General features: G+C 38.9%; 1 protein-coding gene across 1 annotated transcript; it reads right to left on the bottom strand.

Moving 5' to 3' along the window:
• Positions 1-1,471: 1,471 nt before the first annotated feature.
• cldn7a (claudin 7a) lies at positions 1,472-20,936 on the bottom strand. The gene is made up of 5 exons (XM_062066901.1): positions 20,730-20,936; positions 12,900-13,126; positions 7,328-7,492; positions 1,885-1,969; positions 1,472-1,811 (listed from the first exon to the last, which is right to left on the bottom strand). The coding sequence occupies exons 2-5, from the start codon at positions 13,120-13,122 to the stop codon at positions 1,643-1,645; spliced, it is 642 nt and encodes a 213-aa protein (XP_061922885.1). The 5' UTR covers positions 13,123-13,126; positions 20,730-20,936; the 3' UTR covers positions 1,472-1,642.
• Positions 20,937-21,858: the final 922 nt, after the last annotated feature.

A 21,858-nucleotide genomic window follows, 5' to 3' on the forward strand; every position in this document is an offset into this window, starting at 1 on the left:
TCTCAACCAACATCAGTGTGTGACCTCACCAATGCGCTTTTGGAAGAATGGTGGAAAATTCCTATAAACACACTCCGCAACCTTGTGGACAGCCTTCCCAGAAGAGTTGAAGCTGTAAAAGCTGCAAAAGGTGGACCGACATCATATTGAACCCTATGGGTTAGGAATGGGATGGCACTTCAATTTCATATGTGAGTCAAGGCAGGGGGCCAAATACGTTTGGCAATATAGTGTACATGATATAATATATTCATGATATATATTGATACTGCCTTGCAGAGAAGATGCAATTATTATACATGATGGTTATGGTACGTCTGAGCCTTGCAGTGAGTGATACAAAACATTTGAAAGATGTAGTTTTGCACATGAGCGATGCTAAAACCAGTGCGCATGCGGGCACACACACACACACACACATATAATATATGATTTATATAGTATATATATATAATATATATATTTTTTATATATGATACATATATGTATATGTAACTTGTGTGTATTTATATATTAGAGACACTCATATTTATATATATGTAAATATATATATGCATATATATTTGTATATATATATATATGATATATATATATATATATATATATATATATATATATATATATATATATATATATATATATATATATATATATATACTGTATGTATATATATATACACACATATATATATATACATACATATTTATATATACATATACACATTTATATATACATCTATATAGATATACATCTATATATACTGTATATATACATATATACTGTATATAGATGTATATCTATCTATCTATCTATATATAGATGTATATCTATATAGATGTATATATAAATATGTATTTATATATATGTATATGTATATATAAATATGTATATATGTATGTGTATATATGTATATGTAAGTGTATATATGTATATTGATGTGTATCTATATATATTCATATATATATATATATACATACACACACACATTTACTGTGAGTATATATATATATATATATATATATATATATATATATATATATATATATATACATATATATATATATATATATATATATATATATATATATATATATATATATATATATATATATATATATATATATATATATATATATATATATATATATATATATATATATATATATATATATACACATGTATATATGTGTGTGTATGTATATATATATATATATATATATATATATATATATACACAGTATATACAGTATATATAAACACACACATACACACACCCTTAGTTTACACTATGAAATGTCCTACCCGGCCCTTTTCTTTTTGTCATTTTCCCATCTGGCAACGCTGTTGGATGGTTAATGATGCCATGCTTGTTTAAGGCAGTGTATTGTGATGTCATTGTAAATATCCATCCATCCATTTTCTACTGCTTGTCCCGTTCGGGGTCGCGGGGGGTGCTGGAGCCTATCTCAGCTGCATTAAATATATATTTCTTTATTAGGACTGTGTGAAACAGCGCTGAGTCATCATCAAGCAGTTATCAAAGGCACATATGGGAAAAAAAACATTACAAAAAGTAATATAGTAATAAAGCATTGAATGTTTGTATAACAATAATAAGAATAATGAAGGGCATATAAGGAAGTTAGACATATTCCTTATTGCTGCTCCCAGGCCCGGAGCGAGAGCTGGCCATAGACGGGTACTTGGACGATTGCTTCTTTCGCGGACAGGAGGCGGCCAACATGGCGCCGCCCAGGACGTCCAGGAGCGAGCCGCCCCATGCGATGAAGATGGCGGCACCAAACTCAAACCTGTGAAAAAGATACGTTGAATTATCATTTGTGTTATTTTCACACATAAAAGAACAATAAGCTATGGGCTTACTTGGTGTTGACCGGGGTGTAGGGGTTGTAGAAGGCCCGTATCACGTTGTGAGCGAACCAGGAGCACGCCACGATGGCACACAGGCCTGCAAAGTAGGGACAGACGTTTTAGGTTTATTGGGTTTTTTTGGTCGGTGGGAATCTAAGTCTGACACAGTGAAGTCTCTCAGTCATGTGACCCCGAGAGGCCCGGGGGTCAAACTACCTCACACCCACTAAAGGGTTCAGAAAGGATCTTAAAAGTTTTTGACACAGGATTGCAACTTTAGAAGGTTTTTTTTTATTTTAATGTGAACTAATAATCTGCTTTTCTTGTGTTGCTTTAAGGTCACCAAACATTAACCCTTTGGAGCCCAGAGTAGGAGTCAGCGCCGCGGTGATACATACTTTTGTGTCTGCCTTTTTTATTTCTTGTTTTTCAGTCCAACATGTGCAATTAACTGTACACTTACTTTTTCATTTCGGACATAGTGTTTCTAAACTAAAACACTTGATGTAGCCTGTGAAAAGCCTGGAAATTATGTTTGTCAATATACAGTAGCTCTTACTTTTTATTAATAAATGTATTTGTTCACTCCATATCGTTTAAACTATAATCGTATCTCACCATGCAACAAATATCATACTATCAGATATTCCAAACATTTTTAGTTGAAAAAAAAACAAAATCCTAAAAAATACCTCTGATTACAAAGCAATCCCTCAATTTGTATGTAAATAAATAATTATAAATAATAAAATACATATGTTATTATTGTGTAATAATATCATGAGGGCAGAACATATTCATATTCACATCCATGTGAGGGCAGCTGTAACTGCGATGTGTAGCTCAATGAAAATTAGTTTGACACCCCTGATCCAAAATTACATGAAAACTTAACATATGAGTGGGGAAATATTACATTTTTTTCTCATTCCTTAAAAGGCAAATATAAAATGTATACAGTTGTCCCTTGCCACACCATGCTTCAAATATTGCAGTTTCAAAACTTCCCTAAAACATAAAATTACTAAATAAACTAAAAATATATCAATACTACAGTGGTATTGGCCACTAGATGAGCCCCAACCAATCATAGCACACTGTTCAGTATTGTGGCCACCGATTGGCTCAGCATAACTATATCGGATTAAAAGAGTGTTAAGGTGAATCGAGAGTGTTATTTCATGCCTCGAGGGCTCTCATAATGTTACAAAATTTATTTAGAGGGTAATAAACATTTTTGTTAATGTCCTAGCTATGAAAATATTCAGTTTATAATGAATGATTCCTACTTCACGGCAACGTAGTCCACTAGATGACAGTGTTGGCTTTCCTTTCCCTCTCTTCCTCTGCAACTAAACGCCTAAACAGCTTTTGATTGTTTGATGACAATGTTTTATTTGTATTTATTTATATATGTATTTTTTTTAATTTTTTTACCAGCAATAGAAAGTTAGTGTCATGTTTCTTTGACTGGTTACTATGTGAATACAATTGAGCATAAATTAGTTTTTACTTTACCATTTACAGTACACAATTGAAAGACTCAGGTACACACTGTTTTAGTTTCCAAGCTGCCAATTTTTCAAGGCCTTATGTATTAAATTATGCTTTTTTGGCTAGTTCCCTTATGTTTACAGGAATTGTGTTCCATGCTCGATAGAAAAATGAGAATTGCCCTAACACAGTTTTTCTAAACGGCACCAATAAGTCCCCTCTGGAATCGAACCTTATGGTCCTGTTGACCTTCTTCTTCACAACGTTTTTGAGAGGAGGTGGTGCAAGGTCATCAAGCATTTTAACTGAATCAGCATACTTTATGAAGTTTTCTCAATTGAGTAGATTGTATTTCTCGAGTATTCTGCAATGATGATACATCTTTTATTTAGTACTTTTAACGCTTTTTTATGAACAACTTCCACCAATTTCAGTGTGGATTTATTTGTCAGTGTCCAGCTTTTGATACAGTAATTTCAATGTACAATTTTGCGGAGTTTGTTGTTAAATTATTTATTTTATACCTGAAATTTGTTTAATTTGATTTTATTTTAACCTTCTGCTTAGAGGATAACTGTAAATCCAGCACAACTCCTAAATACAGGGCACTTCATATTTTACAATCAAACATATTGCTTGTATTCTGTCACGTGACTTCTTTCTGGAAGTAAAAACAAAAACAATGGTCAACTAAGCCAAGATGGATGTTGTGCAGCAAGCAGCGCGCAAACTATCTGAGTACACAAGGGGCCTAGATCTTCTTGCAAAAGGCAGATACGAGCCAAAAAAATCAACCTATGCAATGGAATAGACCCCTATACTTTATCAAAAAAAGATTTGTAGAGTGAAGTGAATTGTATTTATATTGTGCTTCTCTCTAATGACTCAAAGCACTTTACATAGTGAAACCCATTATCTAAGTTACATTTAAACCAGTCTGGGTTGCACTAGGAGCAGCTGGGTAAAGTATCTTGCCCAAAGACACAACGGAAGTGACTAGGATGGGGGAAACAGGAATTGAACCTGGAACCTTCAATTTGCTGGCAAGACCGCTCTACAAACCTTAGCAATGCCGCACCCCGAGTGATATCAAGTATTATCCATCGATGGGGTTCCCAGACATATCGAACTAATTTGTGCTCCAGACATCATTCTACACCAGGGGTTCTTAACCCTTTTGACCTCGGGGCCCCAGTACAGAGGGGCACGGGGCCCCTCAAATACTAACATAAAATTTTTAATTTTAGTCTTATTTTGAATAGATTCAATAATTACCGTATATCTAACCTACTTAGAGTTTAACAGGATAAAACTTGTCAAATGATATGAAAGCATGTATTAATCACAACACATGGCTAAAATAAATACATTTGAACCTAATTGATAATAAATAATAATATGACATGTATATGTTTCTTAAATAAACTACACTAAACATTAAGGGCAAATGAAAATACAGTTTCGTCACTTTGGTCATCATTTTTGCGCTGAAGTAATTTTTCTATGACTTTAGCGCCAGACTTCTTCGATTTGTGCAATATTGTCATTACTGCCATAAGTGGTTTGAAAGGTGTATTACAACTGAATACCGCTGCTTCCCATACGGGCAACAGTTGAGAAACAGATATTTTTTGGCGGCCCAACAATGATTAAGAAACACTGTTCTACACGACACAACAGATGGAAACTTGGAAACGCATGGAGATCTACAACTTCTTTGTGTGTGGTTAGGTCAAGGAAATTAGTTTCAGGACTCTCCCATGTGCATTGTTTTCGCTCAGGTAAGGTTGCATTTCATGATTTCTTCGCATCTACTGTCATGTTTGTTGCTGTTGCACGCACCGTTTACGAGTAGTTTGTTTTCCCCCGTTTTTATCAAAATGTAACTATAGATGTCAACATTGTGTATGTGCTGAAAGCTTCATTTATGATTGTTGCCTTTGGTGAAAGCTTAACTCTTAAAGGTTTTGCTTTCTCTTATTTGGACTCGTCCAGTTGGTGCTTTTCAAAACACTCGCAGAAAACGTGTGTTTAAGGAATACAAATAATATTAAGATAATACTTAAATTTTAACTAAACGTTAAAAGTATATCAAACAAACCTTTAACAAAGTGATCACTGCAAACTCATACATACTTCGACTCTGCTCCCTTGGACTGGAGTGTGCGCTACTTTTCTCAATGTTTTTTGTAAAATCGTGCACTCTTCCGCCCTTTTTGATTACCTCTCGAAGAACTCTGAAGAAAAACGTTGATCCTTTTTCACGATTTGATCGATTTGTACAGCCGAAAACATCGCAAGCATAGGGCATTTTTCTTTGAGAAAGGCTAAATGGTGTCTAGTACCCATTGAGAACAGACGCTGGCTTGACCACCACGCATATCAAATGAGCCGGACTGTACGTCATGTAAATCCAAGCAATTCCAAGCCACTCCCTGCTCCCAATATAGCAAGGCTGATACGATACAGAGAGGAAGAAGACGGCACAGAATGCAGGGACATGGTTTAGCTCTATTTATTTCTATACAATATTATGAAGTGTGAAAACTAATCCAAAATGTGTATGGTGTGACTAAGTGTAGCGATTAGCTGAGTGTTACCATGAGTGTTGAGCGAGAGACGGAAGTCCAAGGGGGCAAGGCAAGCTGGGAGATCCAGAGACAGGCAGGAGGTCTGGGGCAAGAGCGAGGCGTCAAAGTCTGTGTCCAAAGGTCGAAATCCAAAGAGGCAGCCAGGGGAACCAGAGGGAATACGGGGAGACGAGACACACTGCTCGTAACGAGGAAACGGAGGAATGCTGTGTACGGGAACAGGTAGCTACGTTCTGGCCCGAAACACAGGTTTGCTCTGGCTTAAGAAGCCCAGGGAGCTCATCAGCGACAGGTGTGTTGAGTGCTGAATGATTGCAGATTGAATGCAGCCACCTGCTGCAGTCGGAGTGGCGCGTGCAGGTGCACGCTCGGAGGTGCGCGCTTGGAGGTGCGCTCAGCGCAGCGCAGACATGAATGCGCGCTGGTGTCCACCCGGGCCGTGACAAAGGCAAGGCAATATTATTTATAGCACCTCACTGTCGTATTCAGTGAGGAAGGTTTATGAATGCAATGAGTACGTCAAATTATCGAGTTAATTAGGATGAAATAATTACAGTCATATTTAGCGCCTAATGTTTTTTTTCTCGCGTTAATCAAATTTTAAATCACTAGAGTATGACTGTCTCTGTACCTGCGAGTTGCTTCGCTCTCTTCTTGTGCTTGACTAAAAGCAACAACAGATTTATTTGGTGAGATTAAAAAAAAAAGATTGATTTGATTACCTAATTACAGGCCATAATAAATCAATTGCTGTTTGCTGTCATCGCTTGACAGTACTAGTAATGCCATCCATCCATCCATTTTCTACCGCTTGTCCCTTTTCACGGTCGCGGGGGGTCGCTGGAGCCTATCTCAGCTGCATTCGGGCGGAAGGCAGGGTACACCCTGGACAAGTCGCCACCTCATCACAGGGCCAACACAGATAGACAGACAACATTCACACTAGTAATGATGTTAAAAAAGTTATTTATTTGATCTATTTACTACATCCATCCATCCATTTTCTACCGCTTGTCCCTTTTGGTGTGGCGGGGGTGCTGGAGCCTATTTCAGCTGCATTCGGGCGAAGGCGGGGTACACCCTGGACAAGTCGCCACCTCATCACAGGGCCAACACAGATAGACAGACAACATTCACACTAGTAATGATGTTAAAAAAGTTATTTATTTGATCTATTTACTACAAATAATGTATTTTTGTTCATCTACCTATACCAGGCACTTATAGCGAGGCAGAGCAATTAAATGCTCTTCCACTACATAGCAGTATGTACAGTACATGTACAGTATGTAATCAACCTGTGCAGTCATGGCACACTCGGTGGTGCGGTACAAGATGTTATAAAGGTAAGACTTATTGGGGATACTCACCCCCCACTAGCAGGACGATGCCCCCCGTCATGGCAACGCGGGCCTTGCGGAGTTTGTCGCCACCCCCGCAGGTGGTGCACTTCATGCCCATGCAGGCCACGCCCAGGCCCGCCACCGACACGATAATGCCCACGATCATCAGCGCCCTGGTGGCCTGCAAAGAGCCTGCAGAAGATGGGACACTTTAGGGCCACTTTGCACTGCAACATGGAGGCTGTTATTTATGATGTGATGGTTGGGGCCTCAGTGTCAACTCTTCCTGGAAGAGAAACCATGGGTAACAAAACAACACGGTGTGGCGCCACACATTGAAATACGACTGTACTCCGCTCAGCTGTCTGCCCCCACCCCACCTCCCATAAAGCCATCACAGGGTGAACCTTCCTTTGTCTCGGTCCACCTAGAACCAGTCTGTGCCAGTCCTGCCCGGCCCGGCCATGCCCCACGCACAAACAGCACCCTCCTGCAGTGAGGCCTCCATTGTGAGTTGGAACAGTCTGGAAACAGTTGTATCATTGTTGACCTACTAGCTTGTTTTTCCTCACCTGGCTGGACATCAAAAGTTTAAAAAAGTTAACGTACTGTACCACAATTTACCCTGCCTGTCATGCTAACAGTTATGGGCAGTAACAAGCTACATGTAGCTAAGCTACGTAGCGTAACTACATTTTCCAGTAGCTTGGCAGCAGCTTAGCTACTTTTTTAACGAGTATTCATTCCTGTTGCTTAGCTACTTTTAGATCCATGTAGCTAGGTAGCTTACATCAAAGCTACAAGCTACAAAGAGAGAAAATGGATCGCTAATCCAGGCCAAAAAATATGGAGTAAATACAATGACCTGGATGAATCCATACATACGGAAAAAATCCAGGATGATTGGTTGTGTTTGTATGATGAGTCACAATTGGCTAATGTTAGGGCGAAACATTACGGACTGGTCAATCAGAGGCAAGATAAGGCGGGTCATCCAAACTAGTAAGCAAAATCATAACAGTCATGCAATCACGTCACATGACGATTAGGGAGTTGGAGACAGAGGGACGCTTCAAGCTGACGACTCAAAAAAAAAAAACATACTTGAAAATGTCAGAGAGATTCTTTCCCGCAGATTAGATTTTTCCCTTAGTGATGAAGATGACGTGCAGGAAACCCACAATAATGCATGTTCTTAGTCATATTTAGACAAATGTATGTGTTTAGAGAAAACAATGCCCCAAACCTTAGTTTTTAGTTGTTTACTCTGTAAACCAAAATCATAACTGCTCTCTTCATCTAAGATGTCCAACACAAATTTAGGAACACACATTGAGGTGAGTTGAGTTCATGAAAAGTTTTACTGCACATAACTATTACCAACTGTTCCCAAACAACACACGTGTCATTGTTTGTTTTGTCAAAATTAAGATCAGTGGTGTGCCGTCAGGACCAGCAAGGTCTTCTCTGCTGGCCTAACATAACCAGAAATCATGACCATAATTAACGATACAATTATTTTTAAATTTACTCTCCCTAAATATCTTAAAGTATTTATATTTTCTTCATGTCATATTATGATTGTTCCACTGCTGTTGTTTTTAGTTTTAGTTTGTATCCAATCAGAATTCAGCTAATTTATGTTGCCATGCTGTATGAAATCTGCCAGGGGCCTTCAGAATCAACAATGCACTGTAAGTGAATGGGGACATACAGGTGATAGAGAGTTGCGATAACGAATCAGATCACGAGTTGTTGTCAATGAGGCCTTCTAGATGGCCTCACATTGAACGTGACATTTATGCGTACTGTGATTGAATACTCATCAGGACCGTTAGCGGATGAATTTGAGAACAGTGAGTTTAGAGACAGTTGCGATAGCCAATCAGATCACGAGTTGTTGACAACAGCCTATCTAAGTAGCCTGATGTTAACGAGACTGTGATTGGATACTCACTTGTCATTCCAAAGTGAGTATCCATTCACAAGTTTCAATTTAGCAGGAAGCGGGAAGTGTTGTGCCGTAGCCAGACCGGGATAGCAGAGAAGGAGAACAAAACGTTGATTAGGTGGCAAATATATATTTGCAAAGTCATTTTCAAGAAGGATAATTAAAGAGAAACGACATCTTGTGAGACGATCGGCCAACCCCGGAAGCTAGCTCAGCTGTTCTGGCGATGAAATTTGGAAATGCTCGCCATTTCCACTCGAATAAGCCAACGACGAGGGGTACCACTGGCTTATACGGCGTTGAATAGGTCCTACTAATTGTGAGTTCAAATATCTTATTTTTTCACTTTTAATATGTTTTTTGAAATTTTAATTTTGACAGTACCGCCTGCATAAGATATGTTATGCTGATGCGTTTGAATTTATTTTTAAATGCACCAGAAAATATCCAGTTTTGTACACTGTTTATGTGGTTCAATGCGCAGTAGGGCGTAAATGTGCAATGGTCATGTGATGTCATCAATTATGGTATTTTGAGAGGTAATCTTTTAAGTCGGCCATCACTGAAGGCCTAGGTGGGAAACGCACGGCCCGCCACTGATATAGATAGATGCTGTTTTTTTACTGGCGGTAGAGAAAATGAATAACATTATAGGGGTGGGTCAAAGAAAAGGCAAACTAAATACAATAGGGTGTGGGGACCCCTGGTGGTAGTTGTAGGAAGTCCCCAGCTAAATGACAGATAGTTAATAGTAATGGACCCTTATTGGGTCCATTTGTACACTCTCAGTTACATTCACATTGATTATTATACATGTGGGCCCATAGATATAAATGCCGTTAAATGTAATTTTGATGTAGCAAGCTACTTTTGCCATGTAGTTTGTAGTGTAGCTTGCTACAATTCTTCGGGGATAGCTTCCCCTGTAGCTTAGCTACATTTAATCGAGAGTAACTTGGAGCTTAGCTTACTACATTTTCCAAGTGGCTTGCCCATCACTGCATACTACTGTACAACCCCCAACTGGATGGACACGTTACTGTCCCCACTAAACATAACAATACTACAATAATACATCATATTAAAATACAATAGTATTAAATATACAAAACATTTAAAATAAATACATTGATTGGCAACACTAAAAATTGGCCCTAGTGTGTGAATGTGAGTGTGAATGTTGTCTCTCTATCTGTGTTGGCCCTGTGATGAGGTGGCGACTTGTCCAGGGTGTACCCTGCCTTCCGCCCGATTGTAGCTGAGATAGGCTCCAGCGCCCCCCGCGACCCCAAAAGGAATAAGCGGTAGAAAATGGATAGATGGATGGACATTGATAAATAAATAAATAAAATGAACACTGCCTTATTCATTTAAAGCTGTCCTTCTCAAATAGTGGGGAACATGACCCCGGGGAACATGTTAACAGTATCATGCTTCAAACCTACAAACTGCAGCCATCAATCCTGACTTGAAATTGTTTTTATTCATTTTTGCTTCGTAGGTTAAATTGTTTTATATATTGTTCTCCCAAGTTACTGTTGCCAATCTATTTGAATTGCTTATTATTTATTGAGTTTATTTAATTTTATTTTTCAGTATCAAATGGCTCAAGTTGGTCAAAAAATGTTTCTGGTTTAAATAAGGATATATCGTTTTTTAATTTCAGGCAAATCGATGCGCTTTAAATCTTTTCTGTCACAGACTAAAAAACAATGTTAATAAAGTTATTGTTTGTTGATAGTTGAGATATATTTATTTATTTTCTTCTGTTTTTATTGTTAATAAGGATATAATGTAATGCTGAGGTGCATGCACTTATAACAATATTGTAGACAAGCGATATTATTTATAGTCGTGGCGGAGAGTGGTGGGGAGGGCGCAAATTATTTTATTCTTCTTAGGAGGATATAACAGAATATAATTGAAAAGCAGTAATTCAAAGGTAAGTTCATTATAACACTACTGTATCGCTTCTGTATCACTTGTGTATCAGGGGTGTCTAAACTATTTTACATGGAGGGCTGCATACCGAAAAATGAAAGGAGGCGAGGGCCACGTCGATAAATTTTATTCAATTACTTCATCTTTCTTGCTAAATGTATTTTTTCTTTTCGTATTGACAGAAAAAAAATACATATACTGCATGTATTTGCATATATTTGTATTCAATTATATATAATAATGTTACAAATATTAAATTGTCATACATTAAACATTTTTTTTTCGCAAAACAAAAATAAATACTCAAGTATCTGGTGGGCTTATGTATAACAACGTTGTTCATGTTAGTAATGTAGGTTGGAAAGTAGTTATAATCTGTAATAATGATGAACTATTAGTTTTGTCTTTACTACTAATTTAACAAATATTATATTATACATTCAAAACTTTTTTGTTAAAACAAAAATAAGTATCTGATTGACTTATGATTTCAAAGCAAGTTATCAATAAAATTGCACATTGTAAAATTGACAATAGATTTTTTGGTAAAGAATTTTACTGTAAAAAAACCGTGGTAGCGTTTTGCCATTAACAGTAATACACCGCAAAAACAACAACCACTGATTTTACGGTAAAAACTGGCTAATATCGCCAGAATTTTACCATAAAAAAAACATGGTATAATTTTTCCATTTACAGTAATATGCTGTAAAAAACTCCCACCATCAATTCGAAGATAAAATTATGGCGACTGAACTGTCAGTCTATATAAAAAAAAGATAAAACGTCCAAAATGCATATGCAACTGTATAATAATATCACAAGGTGAATCCTTATACTTATATATTAATTTATTACTCACTGTTACAAGTGGCCTTCTGAGGGGAGCCATAACTGCGATGTGGCCCTCAGTGAAAACGCGTTTGAGGCCCCTGTGCTAAGTTTTGTAAACAAAACATCCACATATTACCTTTAGGTTACAGGTGATGAAGCAAATTAGTGTACTGTCTGATAATACAGCTCATTAATATTGATTTTATTTTACTTTTACAATGTGCATAGGGCAATAAAAAACAAGCTGCGGGCAAATAAAACGGCCTGTGATTCTACATGTAAACCATAATAAATATATGATTGAGTGTAACTACTACTAATATTGCTACTACTACTACTACTACTATTTTGCACAAAGTTCTTATTTAGCATATTGATCTACAGTATTATGCAGGTGTCTCTAATGTTGTGACTGGTGCGCACATGACCACTAAAAGCACCTTCTAGTGGTCATGTGCTGAAAAGTGCTTACAATGGAAAACAAGTCCATTATGAAGGAGTGTCCAAAGTTTTTCAGAAGAAGTAAAGGCCACATTGATACATTTTGTACACAAAAGTTGCTAAAATCCGGTGTAAGTAAATATGGGCTGAGCTATCTGAAGAAGAAGAAAACATCCACATTATAGCTTTGTGTAATAGTGGCCTAATAATGTGTTTTGTTTATTTTTACAATTGGCAAACCAAGCCGATGTAAGCCAATCCATGCTGAGCTCTCAACTTCATGTCATAGCTGACACGTGTAACCTTTTTTTCTCTTAATTTTGTAAATATGCTACGGGGCAATAAAAATGAGACGCCTGCCTTTGTGAAACAGGACATTGAAAACAAGCTTGCATGTATTATCATTATTATCATTTCTGTATGAAGACGTACTGTCCAGCTGCAGGATGGAGTCGTAGATCTTGCACTGGAGCTGCCCGGTGCTTTGGAAGGCGCAGGACATCCACAGTCCCTGGTACATGGCCACGGCCGTGATGATGTTGTCCCCGATGTAGGCTGACATCTTCCACTGGGGCAGAATGGTGCCGATGATCAGCGCCACGATGCCAATCAGAGACATGAAGAAGCCCAAAAGCTGAATACCAGAGTTGGCCATTTTTCTTTAAAAAAAAAAAAGAAAAAGCTTGTCCAAAATGTATTGATGCTCCTGGAAGTGTGTTGGAGCTCTATGCAAAATGCCCTTTGGAGTGTATGTGTGTGTGTGCTCTGAGGGGTCTTCTTGGGGATGGGCATGTAAGATGTGGGTGTGTGTTGTTGTCATTTGTGCTGGGAAATGTTCCCTCCATTTCCAAGCAAACAGGTTGCCACTGGAATCCTTTTTTTTTTTTGTCAACCATATACTCCGCACAAATGTTCACGTCCTCATGAGGCATTTCTCAGTGTTTGTCTTTGCATACTTCCTATGACTGTATGTGTGCTGACCTAGATCAGTGTTTTCCCACGCGGACCACCAATTAAAGGAATTACAGCATATCTCCAGGCCAGTGATATGCTAATGAGGCCTATTGGAGGGAGGGGGGGAGGGGAGGGGGGAATAAACATGGACAGCTATGTCATTAGAGGATGTTTGTATCAGCAAAGTTTTGGCCTTTGTGCAAAAGTGATGCAAAAAGTCACCATTTGTCTTTGAGGACAATAATGCACTGAATTGACAAAAGTAATGAAGGAGGACTTGAAAAAGAAAACATTTTCAGTCTTTAGGGGTTTCCAAACTTTTGGGGGTGGTAAGTCAATGTGTGAGCATCATGTGAGCATCATACAATATCACGATGATAATGATACAAAAAAGTTGGTCACAATATTCAGTTAATCATCGTATGCAACTTAGGATGTCCTGATCAACATTTTTGGCCTGCCGATCCTGATCCAATTTTTTGCCTCAGATCTGATCCCATTTTGAATCCCGGTACAATAATTTGACAATAGATTATAGAACTAAAAATGTTTTATAGCAAGTAACTATAAAGTAAACACATTTTTATAAAGCTTATCTTATTAAATGTATATTTTGCTAGTATTTTTGTAAATCAGTTGATTTGTGGTATTGAATGCTATATAATTTTTTTCCCATTGCACCTTCCACCGTAACTTTTTCCTGAAACCGTCCCTTGAGCTGTCTGGAATTATTGCAAGTTTAACATAAAGATTCCATTCTTTTATGCAGACAAGAATATAAGTTGGTGTATTACCTGATTCTGATGACTTGCATTGATTGGAATCAAACAAAATTCCCAGTAGTGCTGACAACTTCCACATTTTCGATTTTACATTGTGGAGGACAAAAAAAGTCCTCCTTTATGTCCAATACCACATTGAAGTGGTTGGTTTTTGGCATCTTATTTGTCCAGCTTCCATATTCGTTTTTATACACTTTACAAGGAATATATGGATGGCAAACTCAGTGGCTTGCTAGCTTGTTTGTGCTAGCTTTCAGAGACTCTTATTTTGTTAGCGCAGGCAGGATGGAGCAGCACTTTTATTGTAAAGACAGGAACTGTGCTGTCAGTCCTTAGGCTTTTGACGTGATGTACGGTTGAAATAAAAACTGTTTCTTGCCTTCCTGACAGTCTTTTTTCCTTCACACTGAGCTCGCAGCAGCCAGCGTCATCTCACAAGATCCTTGGGTGCCGCAAATGTCAATCAAGTGATGAAAGTGATGTCATAGTGAAGATTGATGATCGCCAATTATTAGGTTTATTTTTTCAATGCCTGGCTGGCGGTCGACTGACACACCCTCTGCGATCGACTGGTAGCTTGCGATCGACGTAATGGGCACCCTTGTCCTACAGAGTCATTGTACCAAGGTCTAACACATATCTCCATCAGTCTACTACATACCAAGGATGTTGCGGCTGTGGAATTTGCTTCCCACCCATATATTTCCTTTAACTGCCAACATGGTCAAATTCAAGAGTTGTGTAAACTCATATTTAATTAGTATGTTTCGTTGTAACAACTTACTTCCGCTATTTTCTATATGCTCACACAGTTCATTATTACTTTTAATTATTGTGTATATTTTGGTAATTTAGGGCCACATTTCATCATGTTATGATGTTAACATCAGGCCCAAAGATATAAAAAAATTAGTTAGTTAGTGCACAATAACTAATCAAAAGCAAAAATTTTTATTGGCTTCCATTTAAGTCATTTGACTTTAGACCAAGCCTACCTGTATCCAAAGACTTACTACCTGAGTTTGTAAACAATAACGAAAACAACCAAGATGCTAGTTATCAGTAGTGTTGACAACCCTACTTTAAATGGTTAGTTGGTTATACTTGTATAGCACTTTTCAACCTCCAAGGTACTCAAAGTGCTTTGACACTATTTCCACACACACACACACACACACACACACACACACACACACACACACACACACACACACACACACACACACACACACACACACACACACACACACACACACACACACACACACACACACACACACACACACACACACACACACACACACACACACACACACACACACACACACACACACACACACACACACACACACACACACACACACTGATTGCGGGAGCAAGGGTGAAGCGTCTTGCTCAAGGACACAACGGACGTGACTAGGATGGATCACTTTAAAAATGCATTCAAAAACCATCAACAATACTTTGTTTACGTTCTGTAACCTGTGTAATAACCAAGCTGTAGTGATATTGTTATTGTAAGAGCGAACACTGACTAACTCTTTTTGTAGCTTACTCACACATCGGCGTGCTACGGTATTAGCCGTAAAAGCTAACCATGACAAGAGATAAGCTAGCTTCTACGTCAGCACGAAACGTGCTTTGGAATTTGTAATGCACAACACACTGCGATAGAACACCAATATGCACTGACTGAAAAACATGAACAATCATATTACAGTATCTGTAAAGTATTAGCCCACATTTTATGTTTTGTTTGTACACAGCTAGCCAGACAGTGTAGGTAGTTTCAATAACTCGTGTGACGTACTGTATTTATCATGATCGATAGTAAAGTGTGACTCACTCAATGGACAGTTGTCTGTTTTGTCCAGCTGGCCAGGGGTGTTTTTTCCGGATTATTTGGGTAAGCACGCCATTTATGTCAAAATAGCGTGTCTCCAAATTCCACATTTGCAGCTTCATGTCGCTTTCACCTCACTATCTCGGCTTCCGTCTGATCCAAAGAGTCACCCTCTTCTCCGTGCTCGCTTCTTGAAGCATCAGTTCATCCTCCGTACACTCGGTTTCAAAAAGATAAGGTTGTGAATCCTCATTTGTCCAAAAATATTTGTCTTCGTTGTCTGTTATCAAGTCTGCCATGATTAGAACACACTTGTTTATGAATCCGGAAACGGAAATCAATGCACAGAAGAAGTCAGTTCCGGCATTGATAAAATGACCAAAATACGGTAAATATTGAACATATTACATATTGTTATGAACGTGTCCGTTACTACATTATATATAGAGTTGCAGTGTGTATATACAACGTTGATGGAGGGGTTTGAAGTTGTTTTAGAGGGCTTGGAAGGCTACAACTGTGACTCGCATTAGCCGCATTTTGCAACCATTTTTTATCATCTTTAAAATCCTAAAAAAAAAAAAAGACTCTCTCTCTCATAATGATTGTGAACGATATGCAAACTTCCAAAAAAGTGCAGGTCCTCTTTAAGTAAAAATATTAAACATGTAATGCCCCCCCCCCCCCCCCCCCCCAATTTTGACCCTTTTGAAGGTTTTTTGATCAGATAATGTCACAGGCTAATTTACTAAAAAATAACTCATGTTATGCAAATGTTTACTAATTGAAAACTTTGACATAATTTGATCAAAAGGACTTCAAAGAGTTGAAAAAAAAGGTGTTTTTGTTTAGAGCTGAGGTTGATTGAGACATTTGAGCAAAGAAAGTAAAACAAATATTCAAACATTTTGAATTTAACATTGAAACCCCCCTCCAAGACAAGTATCATGGATGAAGAACATATTTCACCTGACCCCCCCTCCACTCTCCACCGTGAATATGAATATTGTAAAAATTGTCCATAAAATTTTTATAACTATACCTCTGCACAACATTGTAAGCTTATTTGTGACAATCTGTCACTTCATTGCTGTTTGTTTCCTTGTCTAATGTTTATTTCCTGTCAGCGCTCTCATTTGTTACATTTCCTGCATGTCTCCCTCAGCAATCCAATCCAATCCAATCCACTTTATTTATATAGCACATTTACACAACAAGAATGTTTCCAAAGTGCTGCCCAGCCATGTTAAAAACAATATTAAAAACAATATTATGCTACACCAATGACTGAATAAAAACAAAGAATAAATGAATAGAAAACCAATACAGAGACAATATAAAAAATAAATATGATTAAAAACGATTTTAAAGGGTAAAACCAATTAAAACAGTAAAATAGACATCACAATTTATAAAAAACACACAGGACAACAGAGGATAGAAGACCACACAACTCACGTAGTGTTAAAAGCCAAAGAATAAAAGTGGGTCTTAAGACGAGACTTAATACACTCCACTGTGGAAGCAGTTTGAACATGGAGAGGCAGAGTGTTCCAGAGTTTAGGGCCGACCACAGAGAAAGCCCTGTCTCCCCTGGTTTTAAGTCTCGTCCTGGGCACCACGAGCTGGAGCTGGCTCTCGGACCTCAGAGCGCGCGCAGGAGTGTAAATTTGGATGAGGTCCGAGATATACTGAGGTGCCAGTCCATGTAAAGATTTAAAAACAAACAGCAAGGATTTCAAATCAATTCTAAAATGAACAGGGAGCCAGTGCAAACTCCGAAGAATTGGGGTTATATGCTCACGTTTCCTGGGCCCTGTTAAAAGTCGTGCTGCCGCGTTCTGGACTAACTGCAACCTGGAGAGAGCTTTTTGGCTAATGCCAGCATAAAGTGCATTGCAGTAGTCCAGGCGACTTGAAATAAAAGCATGCACGACTTGTTCAAAAAGGTTAAAATATTAAAATGGTTTTACCTTTGCTAAAAGACGAAGATGATAAAAACAAGATTTTAAAACGCCATTGACTTGTTTGTCAAATTTAAAATCGCTGTCTATAGTGATGCCAAGGCTGGTGACTTTGGGACGCACATAATTTTGCAATGGTCCCAAGTCAGTGAGGGCCGGACCAAAAACTGAAATTTCCGTTTTTCCCTCATTCATTATTAAAAAATTCTGGGCTACCCAAGCCTTGACATCACATAGACAGTTGAGAAGGGGTGTCAGGGGGTTGTGGCCTTTTGAAATTGGCATATAAATTTGGCAGTCATCTGCATAAAAGTGATAAGACACTCCATGTTTCTTAAAAATCTCTCCAAGAGGGAGAATGTACAAGGAAAACAGGATGGGGCCTAGAATGGATCCCTGGGGGACACCACAGTAAAGCGGAGCAGAAGAAGAGGTGGCGTCCCCCAGCCTGACAGAGAAGGACCTCTCTGACAGGTAGGATCTGAACCACTCTAATGCAGTCCCCCTGACACCCACACAGTCTCTCAGGCGGTCTAAAAGAATTGTGTGGTCGACTGTATCAAAGGCAGCTGTAAGATCTAAAAGCACTAAAATGGCAGAGCTACCAGAATCAGACATTAAAAGCAAGTCATTAAAAACCTTTAAAAGTGCAGATTCAGTACTGTGCAAAGCTTTGTATCCAGACTGAAATGGATCTAAAGTGCTATTTTCATCTAAAAAAGGCTGCAGTTGCGCTAAAACACATTTCTCCAGAATTTTTGACACAAAAGGTAATTTGGAAATGGGCCGATAATTTGACAAACTTGTCGGATCTAGACCTGTTTTTTTAATCAAAGGCTCGACAACAGCTCTTTTACAAAAAGAGGGGACACAGCCAGACACAGCACCGTTTTCCCCTCACCTGCTGCTGATTGGCAGCCTGGCCACACCTGGTGCTTATCAGCAGGCTGCTATTTATGCCTGCCTCGTCTGTATCTCAGCGCTCGAGGATTGATTATTGTTTTGGACCGTTTACATGCACGACTGCTTCTCTCTGTTTGAGAGTATTAAAATCCTCTTACCTGCTCATCGTTCTCCTGGTTCCTGCATCTTGGGGCCACAACTACTGCAGCCATGCGAGTTCCTGACATTATTAACATTATCAACAACAGTGAAGCCAAGTGCTACGTACGCTTCATCATATTCTGGTATGGCAAAAAAAAGCATGTTCCCCGTTGTCACATGCGCCCCCCCCCCCCCTGCATAGACTTAGACTTAGACTTAGACAAACTTGAATGATCCACAAGGGCAATTGTTCCACACAGTAGCTCAGTTACAGAGGATGAAAAGTGTAAGGATGGAAAGGATAATGCAAGTATAAAGTAGACTAAAATGTACCGTAGTAGCAATATAAAATATAACATAAATGTAATATTTACATATTATATATACAGTATATGATATATACTGATATATTATATTTTTATATAATATATACAATATATAACATTTACCATGTACAATATTACAGTATATGTACCGTATTTTCCACCTAAAAACCTCCAATTTTGTCAAAAGCTGACAGTGCGCCTTATAATCCGGTGCGCCTTATATATGGACCAATATTGAGCCACAACAAACCTAAACTTCATTTTCATAAAGTTTAGGTCTCGCAACTACGGTAAGCAGCCGCCCCCGTAGAAGAAGAAGAAGCGCGCGGTGCATGCTGGGATATATGACTGCGCTAGGCGTGCCGTTTTGATTTCCATTTGTTTATTTATGTAAGACCCCAAAATGGCTCCTATTAAGAGACACGCTTACGACGCAGACGCAGAGTTTAAACTTAAGACGATCAGTCACGCAGTAGAACACGGGAATAAAGCAGCAGCGACACTGACTCGATTAATGACGACTTCGACGAGACGGAGCCGGGCATGTTGGATGCCGTATTCGCCCAACTGTTTAATTCGGACACTGAAGAAGAAGAATTCGAGGGATTTGTGGATGAGGAATAACTTAATAAAGTGAGCTTTACATGTTTATTTTGTGTGTTGTGTTGTGTGACATTAACGTTTGAGCAACGTTGAGTTATTGATATATTGTTATTGCGCTGCACTATTTTGAGTGTTACTATATTGTGATTGCACTAATGTTTGATTTACCGTTACAGTATCACTGTTTTTTACGTGTTTATTGAATCAGGGAAAAGTCCCCCTCCACTATGTGATATAAATGTTGCACTACATGTTATACCTTGCTGTTGTTAAAAGATAAACAAAACACCACATCACTGACTTTACCTCGGGAAAAATAATAAAACAGATGTTTATTCATTTTGGGAGTGAACAGAGTTGTCAGAACGCTGGTTTGTAATCTATTAATAAAGTTTGACTGACCTATCTGACTGTTTTGTTGACATTCCCTTTAGCGCAGCTCCATCTAATGGATGCATAGGTGCGCCTTATAATTCGGTGCGCCTTATATATGAACAAAGTTTTGAAACATGCCATTCATTGAAGGTGCGCATTATAATCCGGTGCGCCTTATAGTGCGGACAATACGGTAACAGCTGCAGCATAAAATAGAGAGTAGATCCAGCAGAAAATATACATTATAAACAAAGAGAGGTAACTAACATAGAAGCGGTCAGGTAATAGACAGATATCATCTATTGCTGTATGGCGAGTGATTATACAGCTGGATGGAGTGCGGAATGAAGGAGTTCACTGTGGGAACGAACCTGAAGGAGCCTGTTGGAGTATGAGCTTCGCTGTCCCTCAATTGTTTGGTGAAGCGGGTGGGCAGGATTGTCCATGATGGCAAGCAGTTTGTCCAGTGTCCTCCTGTCCCTCACTGACACAACCGCCTCCAACTGCGTGCCAGTAGTTTGGCCAGCCAGTTTGTCAATCCGGTTTAAGTCCCTTTTGTTGGTGCTGCTCCCCCGACAAACCACTGCAAAGTACAGGGCACTGGCCACAACAGACTGATAAAAGATCTCCAACAGGTTGCTGCACACATTAAAGGACCTAAGCACCACTATTTGAGAAGGACTGGATTAATACAACAAAAAATAAAGCCAAATATTCAGCAAACATTTACTGAAAGTACAAAACAGTCAGCCTTTGTGCCTTGAGGGTTAATAAAGGACCTTCCAGGCCACAAATGTCCTCGGGCCGGCCTTTGGACACGAAACACATCAAAGAGGCCTTTTTAGACGTGGTTTTGTGCCGCTAACTTTCACACTGGACAGGGAAAATGAGAGAGGAAGTACTGAGCATTGTGCCCAAACAATCTGGCAGGTGATGAGGTGGAGCATGCTCACCTCCACCCCTGCACCCTGGATGGATTTAGCAGATATTACAGTGTCTGCCATCGGCTTATTTTTTTGACTTGTGCTGAACTTTTGTCTCTTGTCGCCTCGACAAACGCCTCCTTGTTGCCCAAGACCCCCCTTCGCTTTGATAGCAAGGATGAAGGCATGAAGGTTGTGTGTTGCTGTGGACAGTCCTCGGCGCCTTCCAGTGTCGTCTCCGTTGGTAACCTAATTTATATGATGTCCTCTTGGCTCGCACACAGGACAAAAATTGCACTTTAAAGCCGCCCCCGCCCTTCCTTCTTCTTGCACTTCACTTTTCCTTTCTTTATTAGAGCAGTAAACACACATTTGTCTCGCTGCTTAAGGCTGAAGCAAAAAAGGGGGAGGGGGGGGCTAAATCAGCCCAAAGAGGAGCACTGACTGCATTCTCTCATGGGGATTTTTACCCCCTCACATTTCTGAGGCCTCCTCCTGGGCTGAAGTGCGCGAGAAGGAGGGCGACTCCAGTGATTGAAGTCCTACAAGTGCCCCCCACCCCCGGGATGTAGATACA

The sequence above is a fragment of the Entelurus aequoreus genome, linkage group LG12 (genome assembly GCF_033978785.1).
Source record: "Entelurus aequoreus isolate RoL-2023_Sb linkage group LG12, RoL_Eaeq_v1.1, whole genome shotgun sequence".
NCBI classification, from domain to species: Eukaryota; Metazoa; Chordata; class Actinopteri; order Syngnathiformes; family Syngnathidae; genus Entelurus; species Entelurus aequoreus.

What these genes read in the sequence shown, in the direction of transcription:
- cldn7a (XM_062066901.1), bottom strand. Translation starts at nt 13,122, where the DNA reads ATGGCCAACTCTGGTATTCAGCTTTTGGGCTTCTTCATGTCTCTGATT. An exon ending in CTCCATCCTGCAGCTGGACA is followed by an intron (nt 7,493 to 12,899) that starts GTACGTCTTCAT and finishes CATCTTCTGCAG; the next exon opens with GCTCTTTGCAGGCCACCAGG. An exon ending in TACACCCCGGTCAACACCAA is followed by an intron (nt 1,812 to 1,884) that starts GTAAGCCCATAG and finishes TCTTTTTCACAG; the next exon opens with GTTTGAGTTTGGTGCCGCCA.